Source organism: Haliotis asinina, chromosome 11 (genome assembly GCF_037392515.1).
Source record: "Haliotis asinina isolate JCU_RB_2024 chromosome 11, JCU_Hal_asi_v2, whole genome shotgun sequence".
Lineage (NCBI taxonomy): Eukaryota > Metazoa > Mollusca > Gastropoda > Lepetellida > Haliotidae > Haliotis > Haliotis asinina.
Window position 1 is genome coordinate 40,150,253 of NC_090290.1, and position 20,786 is coordinate 40,171,038.

At 41.8% G+C, this 20,786-nt stretch overlaps 1 protein-coding gene across 3 annotated transcripts; it reads right to left on the minus strand.

Moving 5' to 3' along the window:
* Positions 1-43: 43 nt before the first annotated feature.
* Positions 44-20,269, minus strand: LOC137255714 (electroneutral sodium bicarbonate exchanger 1-like). 3 transcript variants are annotated; one of them, XM_067793207.1, is made up of 20 exons: positions 20,179-20,255; positions 13,405-13,667; positions 11,490-11,598; positions 10,145-10,237; positions 9,644-9,815; positions 9,275-9,435; positions 8,681-8,836; positions 7,668-8,023; positions 7,073-7,338; positions 6,731-6,905; positions 6,219-6,352; positions 5,505-6,063; positions 5,243-5,356; positions 4,572-4,736; positions 4,135-4,313; positions 2,994-3,066; positions 2,578-2,646; positions 1,878-2,054; positions 1,435-1,554; positions 44-1,153 (listed from the first exon to the last, which is right to left on the minus strand). In XM_067793207.1, exons 3-20 carry the CDS (start codon positions 11,563-11,565, stop codon positions 974-976), a joined length of 3,225 nt encoding a protein of 1,074 aa, XP_067649308.1. In that variant the 5' UTR covers positions 11,566-11,598; positions 13,405-13,667; positions 20,179-20,255; the 3' UTR covers positions 44-973. The 3 variants fall into 3 exon arrangements, with proteins under 3 accessions (XP_067649308.1, XP_067649309.1, XP_067649310.1); XM_067793209.1 differs by having other exon boundaries at positions 1,059-1,166; XM_067793208.1 differs by lacking the exon at positions 13,405-13,667 and having other exon boundaries at positions 20,179-20,269.
* Between the last annotated feature and the right edge of the window lie 517 nt (positions 20,270-20,786).

Consider the following 20,786-nt stretch of genomic DNA (forward strand, 5'->3'; position numbering starts at 1 on the left):
ACAGAATCAGTGACTCTTTAACAAAAACATGTTAAGATACAAGTGCAAAAAAATCATTTATTTCTGAATAAATGCAAGTAACAAGTATTTACAATTTAAATAATAAAATCTCGTGTAGTCATTCACAAAACGCTTATCTTAAAAAAATATACAACTGTTTTTCATATACCCGCAGAAACCTTGAATGTAAGTCAGTGTAAGTCCAGATCCAACGCATGACTGTATCTTACAGCGCGGCAATGTTTGTACACATACAATAGAATACCCACTTCCTTCAGACTTGTCGCCCAGTCATATATTCAGTGAAAGACTTAGAAATTATTCAAAGAGATGTTGTTCCGTCATGGTGAACCCACGTATGTAACATTTCACAAATATGTATTTGTACTTTGTCAGTGTTGGCAAACAAACAACACCAGAAGCATTATCCAATCATTTTGTGTTTAAGATGTGAATCGGATATTTATTGGTTTCCCCGACTGCCATTTACGTACTTTAAGTAGGATAGGGCTCAAGAAGAAGTTAGTTGGAGCTCCTAGTAAGGGAGGAGAGTGTTTATGTACAAAAGGTCGATCTAAGATGTATAAAAATAGACAACGGCGTGCTATATATACTTGCGTATCATAGCATTAAACATTTGAAACGTAACATTGATCAGCTGGTATACTTGTGGTTGAGTGTAAAAGCTGAAATCTCTTTGAGTAGTGTTTTGCGTTTTACGCATTGGAAGAAATGTCTATTTACATGGAACATGAGAATGTGCTCACGGAATATACGTCACAACAGTTCGACCCAATTATGACAAATAATAATCATTCGGCATTTTCCGGATACGATTATCAATGGATATTCCAAATGAGATTGTCCGAAGGTATCGGAAATTACCGAATGAACCCCAGTCGGGTACCCGGAACGGGAGGTTACGCATGCGTAGTCACAATTTTCTATTTATAGCTTTAGATGTTTGAGTGAATCACAGTTTGGTATCGAAAGCGTTGTTTCGGATGCCTTCTTTCCTTTTGTAAGCGCTGTCGTAGTCGTGGCTGTCGTTGCTGATGTAGAAGGCAGGTTTCTTCTCGTCCGAGCCCACGATGTTGTGTTTGTCAAGGCCGTTTCCATTAATGTTTTTGAAAGTTGGTTCCGACTTTTCATTCTAGAACAAGAGCCTAAATTTACCACAGGTATTAGTCCGGTATTAATACAAGCATCTACAGCAGCACCACTTAGTCATTTGTCATAGGCGTTAAGCAGTTACACAAATATATCACAAAGCCACTGGCTAAGTATTTATCGCAAATCAGTTTATCATTTTGTTTTTGTATTTCTATAGCATGACAGTAGTGGTTATGACACAATGAAATTTAATTTGAACCCTTAAACTGGTCCAGTTCCGGCTTCCCGTTATACTTTACAGTATTGAATTGTCTCCCTTACCTTCTCGGAGTCCTTGACCTTGTCTTTCTTTGCGTTGGGTAGGATATCGTCCAGGTATTTCAGTTCATACTGGGTGAACACACAGTCCAAGATCTTCCTTACAACGCCAGTGAACACAACCTGTCGACACAAGTTACGATGATGATTAATGTGCGGGTACTTGGATGCATATTCATATTCATATTAACTCGTAACTGATGTATGTGAATAGGTGCATTTTTCGAATATTCATGTACCATGTGTACACTCTCTGTGCACCAATGAAAGAACAAACATCATTACCAGATGTAGATTCTAGCCTTGAACCTGGTCTGACTATGAGGCATAACTCTGTGCATGGAAATGCGGTGACTGAGACATGCGCAGAACAACGCTTAGGTTTGTGCAGTAACATAAACTATAGACGTGTAGTTGGCAGTTTTGTGTCGTCGGTGATGTCGTACCAGGAGGGGGAAGCCGATGGAGATGGACTTGATGCTCTTCACCACCCACAAAGCAACTAAGCAGAGAATCTGGATGAAGGTGAAGATATGCACGCGCCACAAACGGACATGACGGAGGTACTTGTAGTCGGGCTGGTATTTGGTGGGCATGAAGAAAAGGAGCACACGATCGATAAACTGTAACAAAACAAAATAGATGTGATATTAGATGCGAGAGACAGACAGTACAAGTCAATAAAGTCTTCAGTAGGGTAATTAAGAGCATGTATGGTTGTGATGATTTGCAAACTGATCGTCATCTGTTATCCTTGTTGTATGTCAGTTAATGTTGAATGGTAACCCAGCTGATCATACCTTTCAATTGAGTGAGTGAGTGAATTTTGACAGTAATGTGAGCTTAGGGTGGTATACAACCCGAAACAGTTTTAAACATATCGTACCTATGACTGCAGGTCATAACAAACCAAAAGCATATATCTGGGGCAATTCGTGGATTCGAACATGTGATTATCGGATGCTGATACACGAAATAACGTTGCAAGATCATCGGGGTTGCTAGAGAGCGATCCAGAAGACGATTTACATATGGACGATATTGAGTCTTTATCACATGGAGAGACTATAGGCTTTATATAATGGTAGCATAATGGTCAGTGTGTTCGCCTGAAGGTTGTGTGAGGATGGTGGGTTTGAGTCTTACCTGCATTCCCTTGAGGGCGGAGAATCCCATGTAGAAGAACACGCCATACAACACTGGCATAGGAATAACCTGCAATACAAAGACAAGGTGATTACCAACACCCGCCAATAAATGTCAACATGAGTTTACAGGAGAAACACATTGAAGCACTGTCAGTGATCGAACTCAGGGTAGGTGTGACGAGAGAAGGCTGGAACAACTTAGCTGTCTCACAGTTCTGAACCCCTGTCATGTCATGTTTCTATTGGCTCATGACATGGCGACCACACGTGTATACCGACACAGTTACAAATTTGTGAACCACACACCAGATATGGGAGGATGGGTATTTATTCTGACGGATAAATTACAAATCAGTTTGGCTTATTGATTAATCACTGAGACTGGGAACGAGCGAGACATGACTCTCAATTTACCTTCAGGACGTTTGTGATAAGCACAGCCAAACCGCTGAGGATTCCGACAAGAAGAGCGGTGACTCTTTGTTCTCTGAAAACAAACAGAAGTCGTTGATGAGAATGACCTGATGATGTAGGCAGATTAGCGATATAAGCAGCACCAACGCCCGGGGCTGTCAACCCTGATGGCCTATCGATAACGAACACATTGAATTTCTTTGAAGTTTAGTCCAGATGAATTCAAACTCGCCATGAATACTTTTCATTGCTGTGCGTATTTGCTTGGTCATCGAGCTAACACTGCTCATGAGATAAAGCAGTACTATTAGTGTTCTGATTTATACATACAGCAACGATTGACGAGAACTCATATTAATAATAAGCTTATGTGTAAGTACGTAACAGGCAACAGATGAAACGCACGTTAAACATGTGTCTGTTTCATCACTACGTCCATCAAAAGGTGCTTATTTCATCTCTGGAGATTTATGATCTGCATCAACCTGGCCAGTTTAATAACTTCTATCACAGTAATAATTTATTCCTTCACTCTTTAATCACGTGCAACCCGTGTTATCTTGCATGTTTGCCGTCTTGACGGAACAGTTGATTTTGTGAGTGTTGGAGGCGGGTGGGGTGTCTACTAGGAATTTATGACTGTTTAGATCACATAGCAACATAACTTTGATCTCGAGAACTAAACAGGTGACGAAATATGTGTGATTAGGTCAGTTTGTCCCGACACTTGGACCACCAAGGAACTATTCCTGATTGTCTACAGGTTGCGTCGCCATGAGTGACATTCCGACCTCCGGTAGTGGTGACATTCGTGAACATTAGATGAACATCGTATAACTTGGCGGTTCGCCCGGATTAACAACTCAGGGCACGGAGTAATGTCCCAATTTGTATAACAAGAACGAAATTAACGATAATTTTCTGAGGTTAAACTGTTCAACTACACTCCTCGTTACTACCTTACAAGTACTGTATTTGGATTCATTTTCATTGGTAATATTTTCATACAAGTTGCAAAATGGGTACCCTGTGGAAACTGGATGAGAAAGGGGCATACTTCATAGAGCTACAGAAAATTCTGGGAAGGTCATACGTGGTTGTTTTATAGTGTTATGGGGTAAAATCATGCAGCTGGTATTACCTGACACCCAGGAAGGCGGGTTTGTCTCCGGGGGCTGTGGACTCGGACTCTTTCCTGAGACTCTGGATGTGGGCAATGGCGGACACAGTGGCGGCGACATACCAGGGGAGTCCAAGCAGAGAGTGGGCAGCGACCAGGATGGACAGCACGAACAGGTCAAGGTGATAGCCCTTGCCTTTCTGTAAGGGAGAAGAAATAGGAGTGTCACTTACACGGGACCATCAGAGATCTGGTGTGGAAGTAGGCTAAAGGCTGCGTCAAAATGAGGGTTCAAAATGTTGGATGCAGCCTCTTAGTCAGAGGTATGTTCAGTGTGTATATATATTCTAGTCTTGATAAAAGGCACGGAAGGTTTCGTTTGTTGAAATCAAACAGCACTTGACTGACACCTGACTGATATTTATTTCACTGCAAGGTCAGTGTCGGGTGTCACTCACCTTGAGGAGGTTTTCCTTCCTGTTGACGATAACAGCGGTGATCTGCTGGTCCATGAAGATGAGGATGGTGCCGATGATGGCGGGGAGACCGGCAGCCAGAGCCAACCACCAAGGGTTCTTGTCAGAGACAGGGTTGATGAACCAGCCTCTGTCAGAGCGGGTAGGCTAGAAAAAATACAGAAAGGCTCAGGTGAAAATGTGATAACTTACGTCTAAATGTCAATGAAACGTTTTAACTGGACGTGTACCATCAAATTCGTGAAGATATGTTTGATGGGGTGGGTGGGTGAGTTTAGTTTTACGTCGCACTTAGCAATATTCCAGCTATATGGCGACGGTCTGTAAATAATCGAGTCTGGACCAGACAATCCAGTGATCAACAACATGAGCATCGATCTGCGCAATGGGGAACCGATGACATGTGTCAACCAAGTCATAGTCTGACCACCCGATCCCGTTAGTCGCCTCTTACGACAAGCATAGTCACCTTTATATGTTTGATGGACGAATGATGATTTCATAGAAAAGGAGACGGATACTGATTTCATAGTAAAGGAGACGGCAGCTGGAGAGTTTTGTTATTTAAGGCACTAAAAACCAAAACATGCTTTGCGTAAGTAGAGGTTGAATTGATATTCAGACCAGATAACACAAAATGCAAGAGTTATTACCTTGAACTCTTCTGGCACGGTCAGTTTGGGTGTTGGAAGTCCGAGAAGATAATCGACAACAACCATCAACACAATGGCGATGAGGACACCGAAATCGCTAATAATTTGACGGACCTGTCGACAGATAAACCAATCAACAATGACATTGCGCGCGGACGTCAGAGAATAAAGAAAGAAGAAAGATTAGAGACTTTGACTGCATTAGGAATAGTTTTACAGATGGCATACTTTAAAATGTTTGATGTTATAAATTTACACTTACAAAGGTTGGGAAGCAGGGGAAGGTCTTGAAAGTGACGCAGAAGATGGCGATACCGAAGGTGCCGAAGTAGAGGATGATTGAGAACATGAAGGCGTCAGGGACGGGTCCGACACAGTGCCACTCTCCGAACATCTCCTTACAGTCAGCCTTGGATAGATGAGTCATGTTGTCGTGCTCCATGGCATCGGTGGTCATGCCCATGGTGCTGTTGATGACGCTGGTCATAGTAGTGGTCATGTTGCTGAGGGTGTGGTTGAGGGATCCGTGCATGGGAGCCATGGTGGTGACGGTATCGGGGAGGACACAGTGACAAACTCGGGGGGTGAAGTTCCCGGAGGGGTGGAGTTCGACAGGGGCTTCCTCAGAGCCAATCTCCGCCAATTTTAGGAAAGCCTCGTATATGAATATAAGCGCTATAAGACAAGCGAAGCTTTCTTCGGTGAAACGAGTGATGTACTTGACGAGAGCGCTCAGATCCCACATGACAATCAGCAAGAGGAAGCCAGCAGTCCAGATGCCAATCCAAGCACGGAACGGCAAGAAGTCCCATTCTTGATCCCTGGAAGTAACGTGTAAAGGTCAAGGTCAGCTAACATTTCAAGCTATTCTTGTGTATTTTTGTCAGTGTTGGACAAAGTGATTATTATTACCCCAGGATATAAAACGAGCACATACAGTGTAAGGAGACGTGTGAAACGTGATTGTTCTACGTACTTGCAGATATCGTATATGATTTTCTCGAGCACCAACATCGGCCCCGTACTGCCGAGGATGTTCAGGGGTTGACCTGCGAATAACGCAAATGCTATTCCCGTCACAGCGGCGGCGAAGATACACTCCATCACTCCCTGGAAAGAGGCGAGTTTGGTTAGCATCAACAGAATTCCTAACTAAGAACAGCATATAACAATGGATCAGGTGTTTGCAAATGCTGGGCATCAAGATGAACTCCTCTTTCATGGAGTCAAAATGTCATACAATCATAACCGCATTATCTAAGTATCATGTATTAACAAATGTATCAGTGACGGTTGGTGTCGGTGTATCAGTATTTATTCTGTCCGTGAATGGAAGGTTTGACAATGGTGTCGTCATTTGTGGGAAATACAGTTGCCTGGTGTCAGAATCCCTGTGTATGTTGATGATGCGGAAAATCAGTGAATGAGCTTAGTTTGACGCCGCACTCAGCTGTATTGCAGCTGATGATGTCGAAATGTGGAACATACCATATACTGGTTAGTGGACTTTCCTAACATTCCACCGAAGGTGACGTTCGGGGTGAGGGTGGCGAGGAAGATGTAGATGAAAGAAGCGATACACTGTATGTGGATGGCGTCTTTGTAGTCGCTCAGGTAGAACGGAGCCTTCCTGCGGATGTCACGGATAAGCCCGAGGAAAGGCCTGGAAGGGAGCAGAAGAGGTTATATCTCACGTGACGTTTGCGAAAGATGGTGGTAAAGAGATAGAATGTTTTAATGTTGGTTTTTTGCTATAAGATATTACAATAAGATTATTGTCAGTTTACAAGACAATCAGAAGAATACAAGCGAAATGAAAGAAACACAAACCTGCAACTGAGGGTGAGGTCAGGGTCAGCGTGACCTTCATCTTCGTCATCGTCCCCACCGGGAGCGGTGACCACAGTGCCCTCGAAGAAATCCGCTGATGAGGGGGTCTTACGGAACTGTTGGTTGGGAACCGCATCTGGGGGCTCGATTCTGATTTTAGGGTCCCACTCGCCAGGGGGCAGCACCGTCACCTGCTCCAGGAACTCGTCAATTCCTGCCACCAGGTCATCCTTGTTTCTGCACTTGTACGCCACCTCGCGGAAGATCTAAGTAACACACAGCGATGTATAGATGAAAACCACGACACATACAAAGCATTCTATATATCACTTTTCACGAGCTCTGGAGACAAAGCGCTTTACATACAAAAGTGTGCGAGTCATGCTAGTGTTTCATATTCTAGGGGGCATGTTATAATGGTGACAGGTGTAGGTCGTATAACTTTTTTGCTTGCTTCTTTCTGTTTAATGACGCACTCAGCAATATTACAGTTCTCTGGCGGGTGTCTATAAAAAACATAGTCTGACCAGACAACCCAGTGATCAAGGTCGTGTAAAATAGCCTGGTCATCAGTGATGAGGATGTGGTTACTCACGTCGTCCACCATCATGGTGCCGAGGCAGCGGCCGCTTTCCATGTAGTCGGTGATGAACTTGGACGGTCCTGCCAGGATAAACACAAATCTGGTGGGGAGGTTCACTTCCGTTAGGTCGCCAAGGCAACGACCGTCGTTGAGACGCATGAATCCACACAGGCCGCTTTGAAGTTCGTCTATTGCGGCTATCATGATGTTGGCAACCTCGGAACCCTTCGGGATCTTCCGGAGGATTCGCTCGTTCTGTTTCTTGGTGTAGTTGCCTGCCCACTCGTTGTCCAAGCTCTCCAAGCTGGTGTGGCTGTGGCTGTTGTTGAGGCTGATCTGACTGCTCACGTTGGTCAGTTGGCTGAAACCTGGACCGACGAGCAATGCCATATTACCTTAAACGTCAAGGTGAGGTGATGAGAATTGTCATGAGCTGTGTCTCTTTGGTTCATAAAACCGCATTCGGCAATATTCCAGCTCTACTGCGGTTGTCTGCGAATAATCGAGTCTGAACCAGACAGCCCAGTGATCAACAGCAAGAGCTTCGATCTTGGCAATTGGGAAACGATTGGTGTCATCCAAGTCAGGAACCTTGAGCACCCGATCCCGTTAGTCGCGAAACAGGAAGGAAGACAAAGTTCCTGAATCAAAGAACACGATTCACTTTGTCACCACCTATATCCTGCATAGTTTTTCTAACCTATTTTAAACCGAAATCAACTGCTTGAGACAAGTAATCATTTCAGGATTTTGGTAAGTGACTGATTATTGTTTTAAACCACTTTTAGCAACAATTAGAAAAACGCAACAAGGACTTCGTACATTGTACCGGAAACTGGAACCGTTCCTTTTAAATTAAGTGCAAACGCTTCGACGTCTGGGCCACCCCAGTACTTATTATTACACAGGGTATACAAAGGTGCTACAGTGTCCAAAGAAAGTTCTCACTTTGACAGAGTTAAGACGTTATATCACTTGATCATGGTATCCAGATCATGGTTTTGTGGTACCATACTGTAACTTACTGTTGGTTGACGCTGCTCTGCTCATGTCGCCCCTGATCTTTTTCTTCTCTCCCTTCTCTGTGCCGTGTCTGTGTTGCTTCAACAGTAACGTCCTCACGTGTTGACGGAGAAGTGGGTCAAGCTGACCTAGTTTTATCCACTCGTCAAGGAACTTTTCTGCAATGGAAGGGAATATGGAACATGAGGAACCATTCCAAATAGAAGCTGGCGCTGCAAGTAGTTTAGGGTTACAGTTGCAGGGTGGGGGAGTGAGTGATTTGGGTTCAACGCCGCAACATTTTCCTGTTACTCAATATCCACGGCCTTAGCCTCAAATTGGACTCATTATTACCGGGATGATGTTCAACTACTCTTCCCAAATCAAACTTTAGCAGTTAATGTGTAATTAGGATAATGATTGATCAATATGCATGACGGCTGTCAGTCCAAGGCCTTAAACTATATTTTTAGAATTGGAATCATTTGCCCATGACCTAGTACCCCCTGAATCTTTGTCCCACTGGGAGCGGTGTAATATCTCCGGATCAGCTGTCGCTGCATATGCTAGGTTTGTCTGGTTTAGTTACACAAGTGGGGGATAACGTTATGACGTACCGACAACTTGCGAGATGGAATAGGCCTCGGTATCGAGGTGCATGACGCCGTCCATCAACTGCCGCCGGGTTTCAACAAGATGGTGCATGGACAAGGACGCCACGTGGGGCTTAGACCAGCGTTCACCTCCCTCCTCCATCTTCTCCTCGTACTTGACCCATCTAAAACAGTCACCATGGTGAAGGAAGCACGGATGTAGTGAAATCGAAACACAGGACCAATCTAGGAGTTTGATCTTAAAGAACCATCTAAGCCTCACGTTAACTGACTTGTGTGTCGTACCTTTAACCCATTAATAATGCTAGCAGGATCTCTGATTCAAACACTACTGTGTGGGTTTGTTGGGGCCAGACGTTTGTGTAAGCTCACCTGGCTACTTCTCTCCACTCGAAGTCCTCTCCCCGTTTCTTCAGTACGTCCATCTCTGAGAAGACTTTGTGCGCCCGATGTTTGATGTCGGTGACGCTGTTCAGGAGTTCCTGGATGCGCTCGGAAGGGACGTAGTCATCGTCGCCGTACAGAGTGAACTTGGATCCCTCGGCTGAACATTGGAAGAGACATATTAACACCTTTTCGTCTTGTGATCATGTTCTGTGTCTAGATATTTAGTAGAATTATACGTTCACTGTTCAGTATACTGAGACATGCATTGTTATAGCACCTCACAAGACACCACTCCCTAGGATAATGAGGCATCGGTGGCTAAAACGGTCGGTCGTCATGTGGAACCATTCCCAGCATTCATTAAAGTACTGAACAGAAGAGATTAAAGCGGTTCGCGTTTACAACACTGTTATACTGTTTGAAGCGGCGATGATCCAGAATGACAGCACCCTACAACTGCCAAATTTTGTAGCATCATCTACTTACGCATGATATCTTCCTCTTCTTCCACGAGGGTAGGCCGGATGGGCTTGTGTGGGGCTACGACGTTCAGATACATCGACGTACTCCTCTTGAACACTACAACAGAGAGCCGCCATTGGCTTGACGTCATCAGATGAGCAGGAGCCGCTTGTACAGCTCGCCATTTTCATAAAGGACATACTTGCATGTAAGGACCAGTGTTTTCACTATTATTCTAAGTTCTGTGTAATTCTTTTAGAGTTCATTTTAGCTCAATGACTCGTTCTTAATTACATTTTCTACCGGCAAACAAGGATATGTTCGACCGGCGCCGAGATAGCGAGAAGTAGGTGCGCGGTAATAAGCAAACCTATTTGGTATTTGAAAGGGAAAGCAGATGTTGGCTAGTGCACGTGCAGTACATGGCGATGAAACTGATTCGTAGCTACACACGCCCTGCAGATAAGACTCTCGCCTGCTCCACCCCTCGCACTATACTTGAACGCGAACAACCTGGGGCCCCTTCCCTCGCAATGGCAAGCGCCAGTGGGCAGCACTTATACATGCTAATACGGGTCATTTGTCAGGTAGGTGCTCCTTGTTTGACATTACATGTGTATAGGACTTAAGGGACGTACTTTCATGTCAGGTCCAGTATTTCTACCCTACGTCTCTAGTTTTACGTAACCCGTACGTTTTAGCTCAGTAATTAGTTCTTAATTACATTTTCTACAGATATATAAGACAGAAGCGCATACCTTCATCGTAGGACCAGTATTCTGACATTTATCTGTCATGTAGGTTTACATAATTCCTTAACTTTTTGCAGTTGATTTGTTCTCAATAACTTCTTGTACATGAATATTAAAGGCGATCTCCATCATAGGTCACGGGCCCCGTACAAGGACAACGAACTATAACGGGACTTAAATGGTAATGGTGTTGTAACACTAAGGTATTGAACCGAGAGCTACGTCAACTGCTGCTGCTGATTAAAGTGATAACACACCGAGAGAAAGAGGTCCTTAAGGATTTGTTTACGACATGCTTCAGGCAAAACTACAGCGACACCTAGGGGTAATGCGTGCATGAACAGAGCGTCTGTAACTTGTGTTTCATGTCTTAATGATCAGCTCCAGAGGTGAGACAGATGTTTTTCTCAGAAACCTTCGACTGCATACTGGTGAAAATTCTCAGTATTAAAAAAGTTAATGTACGTTAATGATTTTATTTTACAACTGGGAAAATAACGAAACGACCTTTGAGTGAATGTTTTTGAAATGAGTGGTCATACTGACATTGTGATTCTGCGACCAACAATAGTTACGTCTTGTACTGACTGGGGCTCGATGCTATGTGAATGACCTACCTTTGCCTCCAGGCCCTTTAACCTTGCTCACTGCCGAATCGCGCTTCTCGGCGACATCTTTCTGTTCGTTTGACATGGTGATTGAAGTCCGCCTGCTCAGTTACACATACTGAAAAACAAAAAAGAGTGGAATTAGACTTTTTAATCATCAAAAAACTTTTAACGAATATCGAATTGAGTGCATACAATTTTCCCCTCACCGATTATTGCTGAACTGTGGTCGCTTTGTTTGTTTGCATGCGTGCGTCCGTGCGTCCGTGCTTGTGTGTGCAGTTTCAAAATACATGGTTGTCTTAAACGAAAATGTAACGAATCCTAACTGTCTTATAATGTACGTACGGTGAGGTTTTTAAGAGTCACCCATTCCTCTGACGCCCTTCAGAGGTTAAAAGCCAAACTCCTTGATATGCATCGTCCCGAGTGAACCATCATAGAGAACACACCGCTTACGCAAGTCATAGGATTGTGGTTTACCAATCGTTGATATACAGTGTTTAGTTTTGTAAAATCACAGTACACAGTACCATATGCTCGTATATTACGCTGTCTTCAGTTTTCCTTTCAGGCAAACAAATCTAAACCTATGACGGACATTTCGATGTGGAGAGCAGAGTGGTGGCAGCGGGCTCCTTTCTAACGTAATACAGTTTGAAATGAGTGAGTGACTCGGCAACATTCCAGTTAATTTGTGGTAGTTGGCAAATAATCCAGTCTAGATCAGACAATCCAGTGATCAACAGCATAGAGCATCGATCTGCGCAATTGGGAACTGATGACGTGTGAACCTAACGAGTCTGACCACCCGATCTCGCTTTTCTCTTAAAACAGGCATGGGTTGCCTGGAGATCAATTATAACCCGGATCTTCGAGAGTTTGGAACAGAGACAGTGAAATGACATGCATTTTTCATGATTTGTGATAAAGAAGATGCCTAAGATGAAGATGAAGATGAATCGTTCATAGGACCATAAACTTTCCATAATATCAGGATGGATCAAACTGTCCGTCTCATGAAATTGGGAAACGCAAGTCTGATGCCGCGATGCACTAAAAAACCATTAACAATAGGCAGTACTGTGTTGTGTCTTTGCATTTCTTCTCTCATTTGCCTCTACGTCAAAGATATGTGTTTAGATACGAAGTCACAACAGAATCTCGCATTGGTTGTGACATTGAACGAACGAGTCAATAATATCAAAGTCACGACAATGTGAGGGCACGAGCATGGGGGACACGATACATCCTGATATCGTCTTACCTTACTACACCCAATACTCAACCGCTACCGAGACACAACGCATTTATTGCTAATTCCTAAAATCACGTGATTGAAAGCAAGGACATATGTAATAATACTCCACGGTTGAATATTGACGCCATAACCTTGCGGACCCATTCACAATGGAATTCGTTAGAACGACAGCTCTAAGGACGCGATGTATTGAGAGGAATCTGGATTAAGACTTCGTTCTATGCAAAATAAAACAAAAATATATTTACTTTTCAACATTAATTTTATAGGAAGGTAATATCAGTATACAGCAATTATTACCATCCTACATTACAATGAACATACGATACACGGCATGTCAGTTGACCTAGCACTGGTTTGTGTGTTTCTTGTTTGATCTGTTAAAAGTTGAACAACGTGACTATTTGTCACGATCTGTCACTTAATTACACAGAAATGAGAGAGGTTCCACAAATACTTTGCAGTCGGATGTCTAACGCTTGCTGGAACCACTATTTATCTGAAACCACGATCATATTGTTTACAATAAGAGATGGGTAATATTGTACGTTTCAACATGCGGGCACAAGTTGTAATCAAGGCGTCTGTAAATCTAACTATGTTTACAATTCATGTCTTCATCTGTCAAGATCTACTATTAACTAGGAAGAAAAGTTAGCTTACCGTCACTTCAGTTAAACGCTGCAGGACGATTGTCAGAGAGAGTGTGCGTGAGTGTCGTCTGCTCGACTTCCCTACCCAGACTACACTACCCACGGTGGGACCGACCCGCGAAGATACGTCATCATGCCCATCAGTGACAATTTAGCGCCTTTCAATCTTCAGTGTCGCCTTTTCCAAACGTTTACAGTGCAGAAAGCAGTGTATCGTCTCACTTCGATGCTTTCATGTTTTACGTTTATCCTGCTAAAGGTGACTTTTGTTACCTTTAAGTATAAAAAAATGACTATGGTTGTCCGTTGGCTGTTGAGGCGTGTCTACTTTGTTCAGTCCAACTATTGGTGGGTGGTGCCATTTCACCCTTGTATCCTCATTCTTGGTAGCACAATAACTAACAAATTCTCGACCGCGCATCACAAAGTCCCAACTGTGAGTATACTGATAAAATGATTTATACTTTCCTTGCTGGACATTGATCTATGAGCCTACCGATGAGGACATGTTTAGTTTCCGACGTTCTCAAGTACACGCATTGGGGAACACCGGTATTATGTATCTAAGTTGTGTATCTAACTAAATCCATTGACGGACCCTATTTCAGATAATCACGAACTGTTATGTAGTACAACTAAACCCCGAACTTTTGCAGTTAAATCACCTTTGTTCTTTTTATTTCAATGATATAACGCCTGACGTGTTTATCGATAACTAATGTAATTTTCATCTGATCATGTCCGCCAATGGCCGCATCATGAATGTCGTGAGCGTGCACCATTTACACAGCCTACACACACAAACTGAATATTTACGTTTGAGAATAAGCCTCTTTGGGAGTTTTCAGGTGAATGTCCTAATAACAAATAACATGCTCAGACAAGAAGGTATTGATGTACAATATTTCACGCTAACTCGGAAGTTGTACTTTAACACTATATCAACATGGCACTGGATGATAAGGTTGGGACATGCTACTTAGGGGCGCGGCTTCATTTTCACATTGACATACACCCATTATTCGAAGGCACGCGTTACATGAGAGGGCTAGATCGTGCATTATGTTGATCAATCTGACTCAGATACACAAAATATAATCGCAAAATGGCATTTGTTCGTGAAAATATAGACATTTCAAAACATTGACGTCTGCAACAAATTTGCCAAACTGGTGTCGCGGCATTGAAGCGACAATGTGGTGTTTGGGAAGGAATGACGTTTAAAACGATCACAGGATCTAACAGAACTATGCTGAGCACTGTGAGAAAAGCCATACGGGACAATATTATGTTTTAAATCTTACCTAGTGAAGGAGATATACCCGTCTGAAGACAGACTTTCTAGTGTGCGACTCTGTCCGACGCGGAAATGAGATGTAGGTGACGTCACAAGATGCCACTAACAGGAGCTGTTGAGTCTTGTCACGAGTTCGTAATGAGTTCAAAATTTACATCCATCAGTGAGCTTAAAATATACATTACTCGCGATATCAGTATTAAAAGATTCTGTTTTGGGACGACTTGCTTCAATATTTGACCATTTGACAGCGATAGAAGTAACTCAATAGTTACAAATCAAATATTGCAGCGCGGATTCATTTTGAAAAAAATATATAATGAACAAAAGATTCTGCTATGCAATATGTACTTTTAAATGGGTATTGGTTATGTAGGGTGGTGGGGTTAGGGGTTGAGCGGAGGGGATGGTAATATGTTGACTGAGGCACAGGGAACAGCATGCACTTAAAAAAAGATCCTATCAATTTTAGCACGAATGTCATGGAAAACTACAATTTCTAAAAGAATTGTTTTGTTTTGGTCACGCGTGCTGTTACGGGTATACATTATGGCCGCAAACACGTGATACCTTCTACACAGTCACCTTCACAGTGAGTGAGGGGTCGCGTTGCCCTCTAAGTAGGTCAGCAGACTCGTCAAAGTAAGGATAATGGGGATTTGAGGCGTGGATACACTAACTCTTGTGTTGGCATCATGGCTGTTTTGCGTTACAGTGCGTTCCTGGGTGTTTATTATCCTCCGAACATGCCGAGCTCATGCTACTTTTCAAATCACTTGAGAAGACCATAGATTCTTCGTGAGGAAAGATATTGGTGTGTGATCTCATATTATTCCATATACACAATAGTTGGTATTATGTTACGAATTAAAAAAAATATTTGGGTAATGCTTTCTTTGATCTTAATCTGTAATAGTTTCATTCATATCACAACGGCATCTACTCGTACTTCAGAACCGCCATGTACACCTTAACTACAAGGAGAGGCAACGACCTCTGACCTATCACGCACCACGTGACTTAATGAGCTAGTTATACATGTGATGGAGTTACGCAAGATGGCGTTAGTTCTTTCGGGCACTACTTGGCATGTTCGCAGCCGTGTCAGATGAGCTTGTAACTGTTTTGAAGCCAACTATTTCCTCGTTAACTCGCTCGCTACATGCATCATTGGACTAAGTTTTATAATCTGAATCTGTTTTCCTTGGATTACGTGATGTTACGTTCCCCTCATGTATTGTCCTCTTCCCTTGGACACCAATTGCTGCCTGCAATATAACATCGTCAGACCTAACAAAATGTGGCCTCAGCCAATTATTTTTTCTAATGCCGGTCTCACACAAAAGAGATTACTAGCTCTGCTCAGGTAAACAGTTTCCCGGCACAATAATACAAAAAAGACTTGTAGATTCATTTATTCGCCAAGCTGTTAGTGACTGTTGATCACGCACACATCAGAGCTACACCAGATGAGAAGATTAGTTCCTTGAAGGTTCAGGGAGAGTGGTGTTAGTTTTGATATTCGTGTATGACAGTCCACAGACAGATACCATTATGGCCTGAAGTAGATTTCCATTAGTTATAGAAGGGTTGATTTCAATTAGTCAATGATTCTTGTCAACACATTTTGCATATGTTTTGAAATTCAAATTCCTTAAAGTGGTAACTTGACAGTTCTGCTCATGAAACGTCCTTGGTATCATCCCGATTCAATGCCCCCGGTGTCGGTGAAATTGCCTTTCCCCATTATTAACCAAGACACCACCCAATTTTAAATAGTCCTTCAGAACTCGTGGAATATAACGTCGGTTAAAGGCAATATTTTTTATAAAAAAAAAGTTTTAAACTGGAGAAAACTGTGGACTGGGTGCCACCGTAACATACTGAAATACCAGTTGGACTCGTTTGAGCAAGTGCGCCTTTTTCCTCTAAACTGAGTTACCCCCCTTCGCTAAAGTATAGCCTTTGTACGCTATGGCCTTTGTACGACGATGCATACCTGCGAAAAGTGATACCACAAAGTCAACAACGCGCCAAGTGTTTGCTCTCAATGAGATCTGGCCGACATATTTAAATATTTTAAGACTACCGCCATACACATTAAATTACGACAAGCAGTAAGTGGTTCAGAAACAACGTGCGCACATGTAAAATTAAAATACATTTTTTTCACCTGATTAAATATGCTCTGATATATAGATTACATGATTACCTCTTTGTCACTTTTTTGAAATTTAGTCAGGATGTGTACTTAATGTACGAACAAACACCTAGACTGCAGAAAATTAGATTTTAAAAAAGTTTTTTTAGACATGCATTTTCCCTTGTGTTTTAGCTGACTCACAGCAGACAGGTACGGAAGTGGTTTACACACGTCGTGGAGACGTGCTGTGTGGAGTTTTCCTGAACGTACGCTGCAGGCAGCGTATTGCTCGACGACCAGAGAGTGTTATTAAGTTGAGATTCTTGTGTCTTAGCAAAGCTGAATTATATACGGAAGATAGCGGATAGTCGGTCTGAACGCTTCACAAAATATATGCTTTGTGTAAACTTTATATATTTATGGATAACTGTACTGTCAAAGACATGGTATAAATTTAAGGGGGACTTAACGTTTCTTAGCACAGTATTACCTACCTTAAATACATATATATGATTAAACCTAACGTAAATTTCACAGTGGGTAGTTATGCTAATATACATGTCACGATTTGTCAATGGTATATACGTGCAGTAATAGTACACATACACACACGAACGTGACATGGCATGGCGTGTGCCATATACATACGTAGAGTACCCAACTGTGCCAATGTTTTAATAAAGAAGTAAAACTAACGATGTTGAATCCATCCTAAACTGCATCAATGAAAGATGGGTATGCTTCCTAGTTAAATTTTCCTTCTTTGCAGCTCTTGTGTATGATTGTAAAAAAAAACTTTCCTGCAAACCACACTTGGTTAAGTATTGGTGCCTGACGTAGACACAGTGTAACGCTTTTTGATATCTGACTGAGTGTTAAGATAAGAACGCCACATAATACCACCCTGGGTCTTGTAATTATACCCTAAAGTAAAGGGGGCGCTTCAACCACCGTAAGCGATGTTTAAAGTCCCTTGCTGCGGTGACGCTGTAAATATGGCGAATCATATCGCCTCCAGCGCGTAATGCTCTAACTATTACACTGATTACCACTCAATTAATCTCGAGTAAACACCACACATGTCGGGTATTAATCCCATGTTTGCCAATCAGATTACGATACTCCTTAAAACATCGGCCAAAGATTTACTTTGCATGTCAAAGAAATGTATTAGCTGAATCAACATGGGTAAACTGTAAAATGTATTTACCCGTTGGACCGTCACTGATAGGAAGGGTAATTTATCACTGGAGAGTATTTCAACAGATTAAAGAGATAAAGAGATGGTGATATTGACACAAGACCTGTTGTGATAACAACGGCAGATAATAATATATTTTCAGGTTGATTAGGAAGTATTTAGAATTTCACACACATCAGTATATGATTTTTACCATACCATACCTGATTACATATCAGGCAGTTTTTCATCTCATGTGTTTCGAAACATACAAGAACCATATCTCGTTCTTTTTCCACAATAATCTTTCGTCATCTGTTACTATTTCACAATTATATATTCTAATACATTCATCTACATATTACCAATTTGGCACATCGTATATATTTGCAAGGAACCATCATGTTGGTATCATGGTTGAATTAGCAAATAGTCATACTTTATCATACATTTGTATCAAATTGTATCATATGGATTTACCTTCTGAATTATTGTTTCGATTTTAAGTAACGGATGCCTTCTCTCTGACATACTTAGTACTTATTGTTATTTGTCTGCATACGTCCTTTATCCATAAGAATGTTATGACACTTAATGGCCAACTACTTCTTTATAATGTCATAGATCCACGTTTCAGTACAGATGCCGTTGTCATCATGATGTAATGAAGAAGTTGTTATCCATAAGGTATCATACCTTTCTTATTATTCATCAGCTTCGAAAATGCCAATCAAACGGCTCTTTTATTATGTATCCATTTTTTACTGTCATCGTGTCTAGTGGCTGACGTACCTGATGATACAAAAACAATGACAAAAACACCAATGATACAAAAACAAGGACAACCATATTAATTGATGTCTCAGTCACCCAGTATCTTTTGACAGGTGGCGCCATGACAAAGTTAAAATCAAATCAAACCAATGATGATAAAATAAAGCTCTTGAGTTTTTTCTTTTGAATGTGACGAAATAATTCAAGACGCGAACGCCGGACTTGTCAAGGTGAACTGAAAGTCAAGCTTTTCCGTTTGCCTTCGTGTGCGATATTGAACGGTAGCTATATTAAACGCAAGATCAACATTTCAGAAAGCGCATGACACTGGAAACCCACAGCTGGTAATGGTTACACTTCAGTGGGTCATATCACCCACTTCGTCTAAGAAAAAGTCGTGAGTGATTGTGTTGTTCGTCGCCAAACGCATGTGTGCAGTGTCGAACGGTCTCCGATTAAGCTTTCGTCATTGTCTTTGAAGTCAGATATAAATCAGAAAGCAAGTTTAAAAAATGCTTCTAAGTCAGACCACACTCAAACACATAAAGTCAACTTCGCTCCGGATTCAATATTTGAACAAACTTACGATTTCGCGTCGGCGTAGACCGACATCGCCTTGGTCGGTAAACCTACTACTAAAGTCATGGTTGGGAATAGGGCCGAGTGGATCATTGGTAATGGTAGGTTTGAATAGGCTATAGTAATTATATAGATGTGTAAAACAATTACAGTTTTTCTTGAACATTGCGATGCGGTAAAGTCCTCACAAGAACGCCCATAATAACCCATGTTTTCCTTGTTCTCGTGCAAAACTTCAAACAGATATTAAATACTTAGCATAGATAAGTACACTTATACACAAAAACTGTCAATCAATGACAATTCCAAATATGTTGTGACGTGAGTTGATGACACCGTGTGTAATTATATCATGTATTCATTCAATCATGTCACTATGTAAAGAGGATACCTATCTTTCAGTTATGCCTTCATATGGTTGGAATATGTTTTAAAACCATCTACATGTATTGTCTAGTTTACCCTGTAATGTTTACTTCAGCACGAAGTATTTGGATGTAAAAATAACCTTTTTCATAAACATGTCTGCAATAAAACGCCTTTATGTTTTAAATCTATAGTATACCGCCACTTTGAAAGAGTTACAACCAGTTGGTGGTAATTTGATTTGATAGATAGTGGTAGGAAATTATGTGTGAACATTTAAGTATGACATGTAACGTGCTTACTATAACATACTGATAATCAGTGCAATTTTTAAATACGCATCACTAGTTCCTTTGTACATGTTTTTAAATCTGGTATAATATGATATTTGTAACATATTAGGAAATTATTTTTTCTAGTTCAGGAAAAAATATGTTGTACTTACAAAGTCCGGAAAAGAAAAGGTAGAACACTGCCTGATCGAAGGCTGTTCACGGCCCGACAAGTGAGCTGAGATCAACCAGCTGACTCCGATGTTAGAACTGACAGCTTAGAGAACTTATATACGGGTACAAGAACGACTGTCTCTCTTAGAAGTATTGAAGGAGGTCATGTGACCAAACGCATCCAATCGATAGCCTCGTTACCATGTATCGGCCAATGAGACTTCGCGATAAGCTGTGAGTTTTGTAGTGTTTGTAAACCTGAAACAATAACAAATACCCTGAAAGGGTTCTGGGTAATCAGTTCACGGTTGGCTGGGTGGATGAAAGTAGAGATATGGTTCCCCCGGGGGGAGGGGATGAGGAGATATGTCAAGTGTAACCAAGAGCCACTCTTCCAACATTCGTACCGTCACACACGACTGCTCTGATGCTTCAGCCAGGCACAGATCCAGTATTGATAAAAAAATATAAAAAAATATATAAAATACTACTCTGTGTGAAACTGCAAATCTACGGGTTCAATATTTTAGAAACAAATCATTTCCCTGTTCATTACCCAAACTATTTGTGAAGAATCGTCATATTTAACACTTGTCATATCATATCA

Bases quoted from the DNA above. Each gene is read 5' to 3' on its own strand.
- LOC137255714 (XM_067793208.1), bottom strand. From the start codon at position 11,565: ATGTCAAACGAACAGAAAGATGTCGCCGAGAAGCGCGATTCGGCAGTG. The intron at 10,238-11,489 runs GTAGGTCATTCA...TCTCTGTTGTAG, and splicing joins TAAAGGGCCTGGAGGCAAAG to TGTTCAAGAGGAGTACGTCG. The intron at 6,064-6,218 runs GTACGTAGAACA...CGTTACTTCCAG, and splicing joins ATCATATACGATATCTGCAA to GGATCAAGAATGGGACTTCT.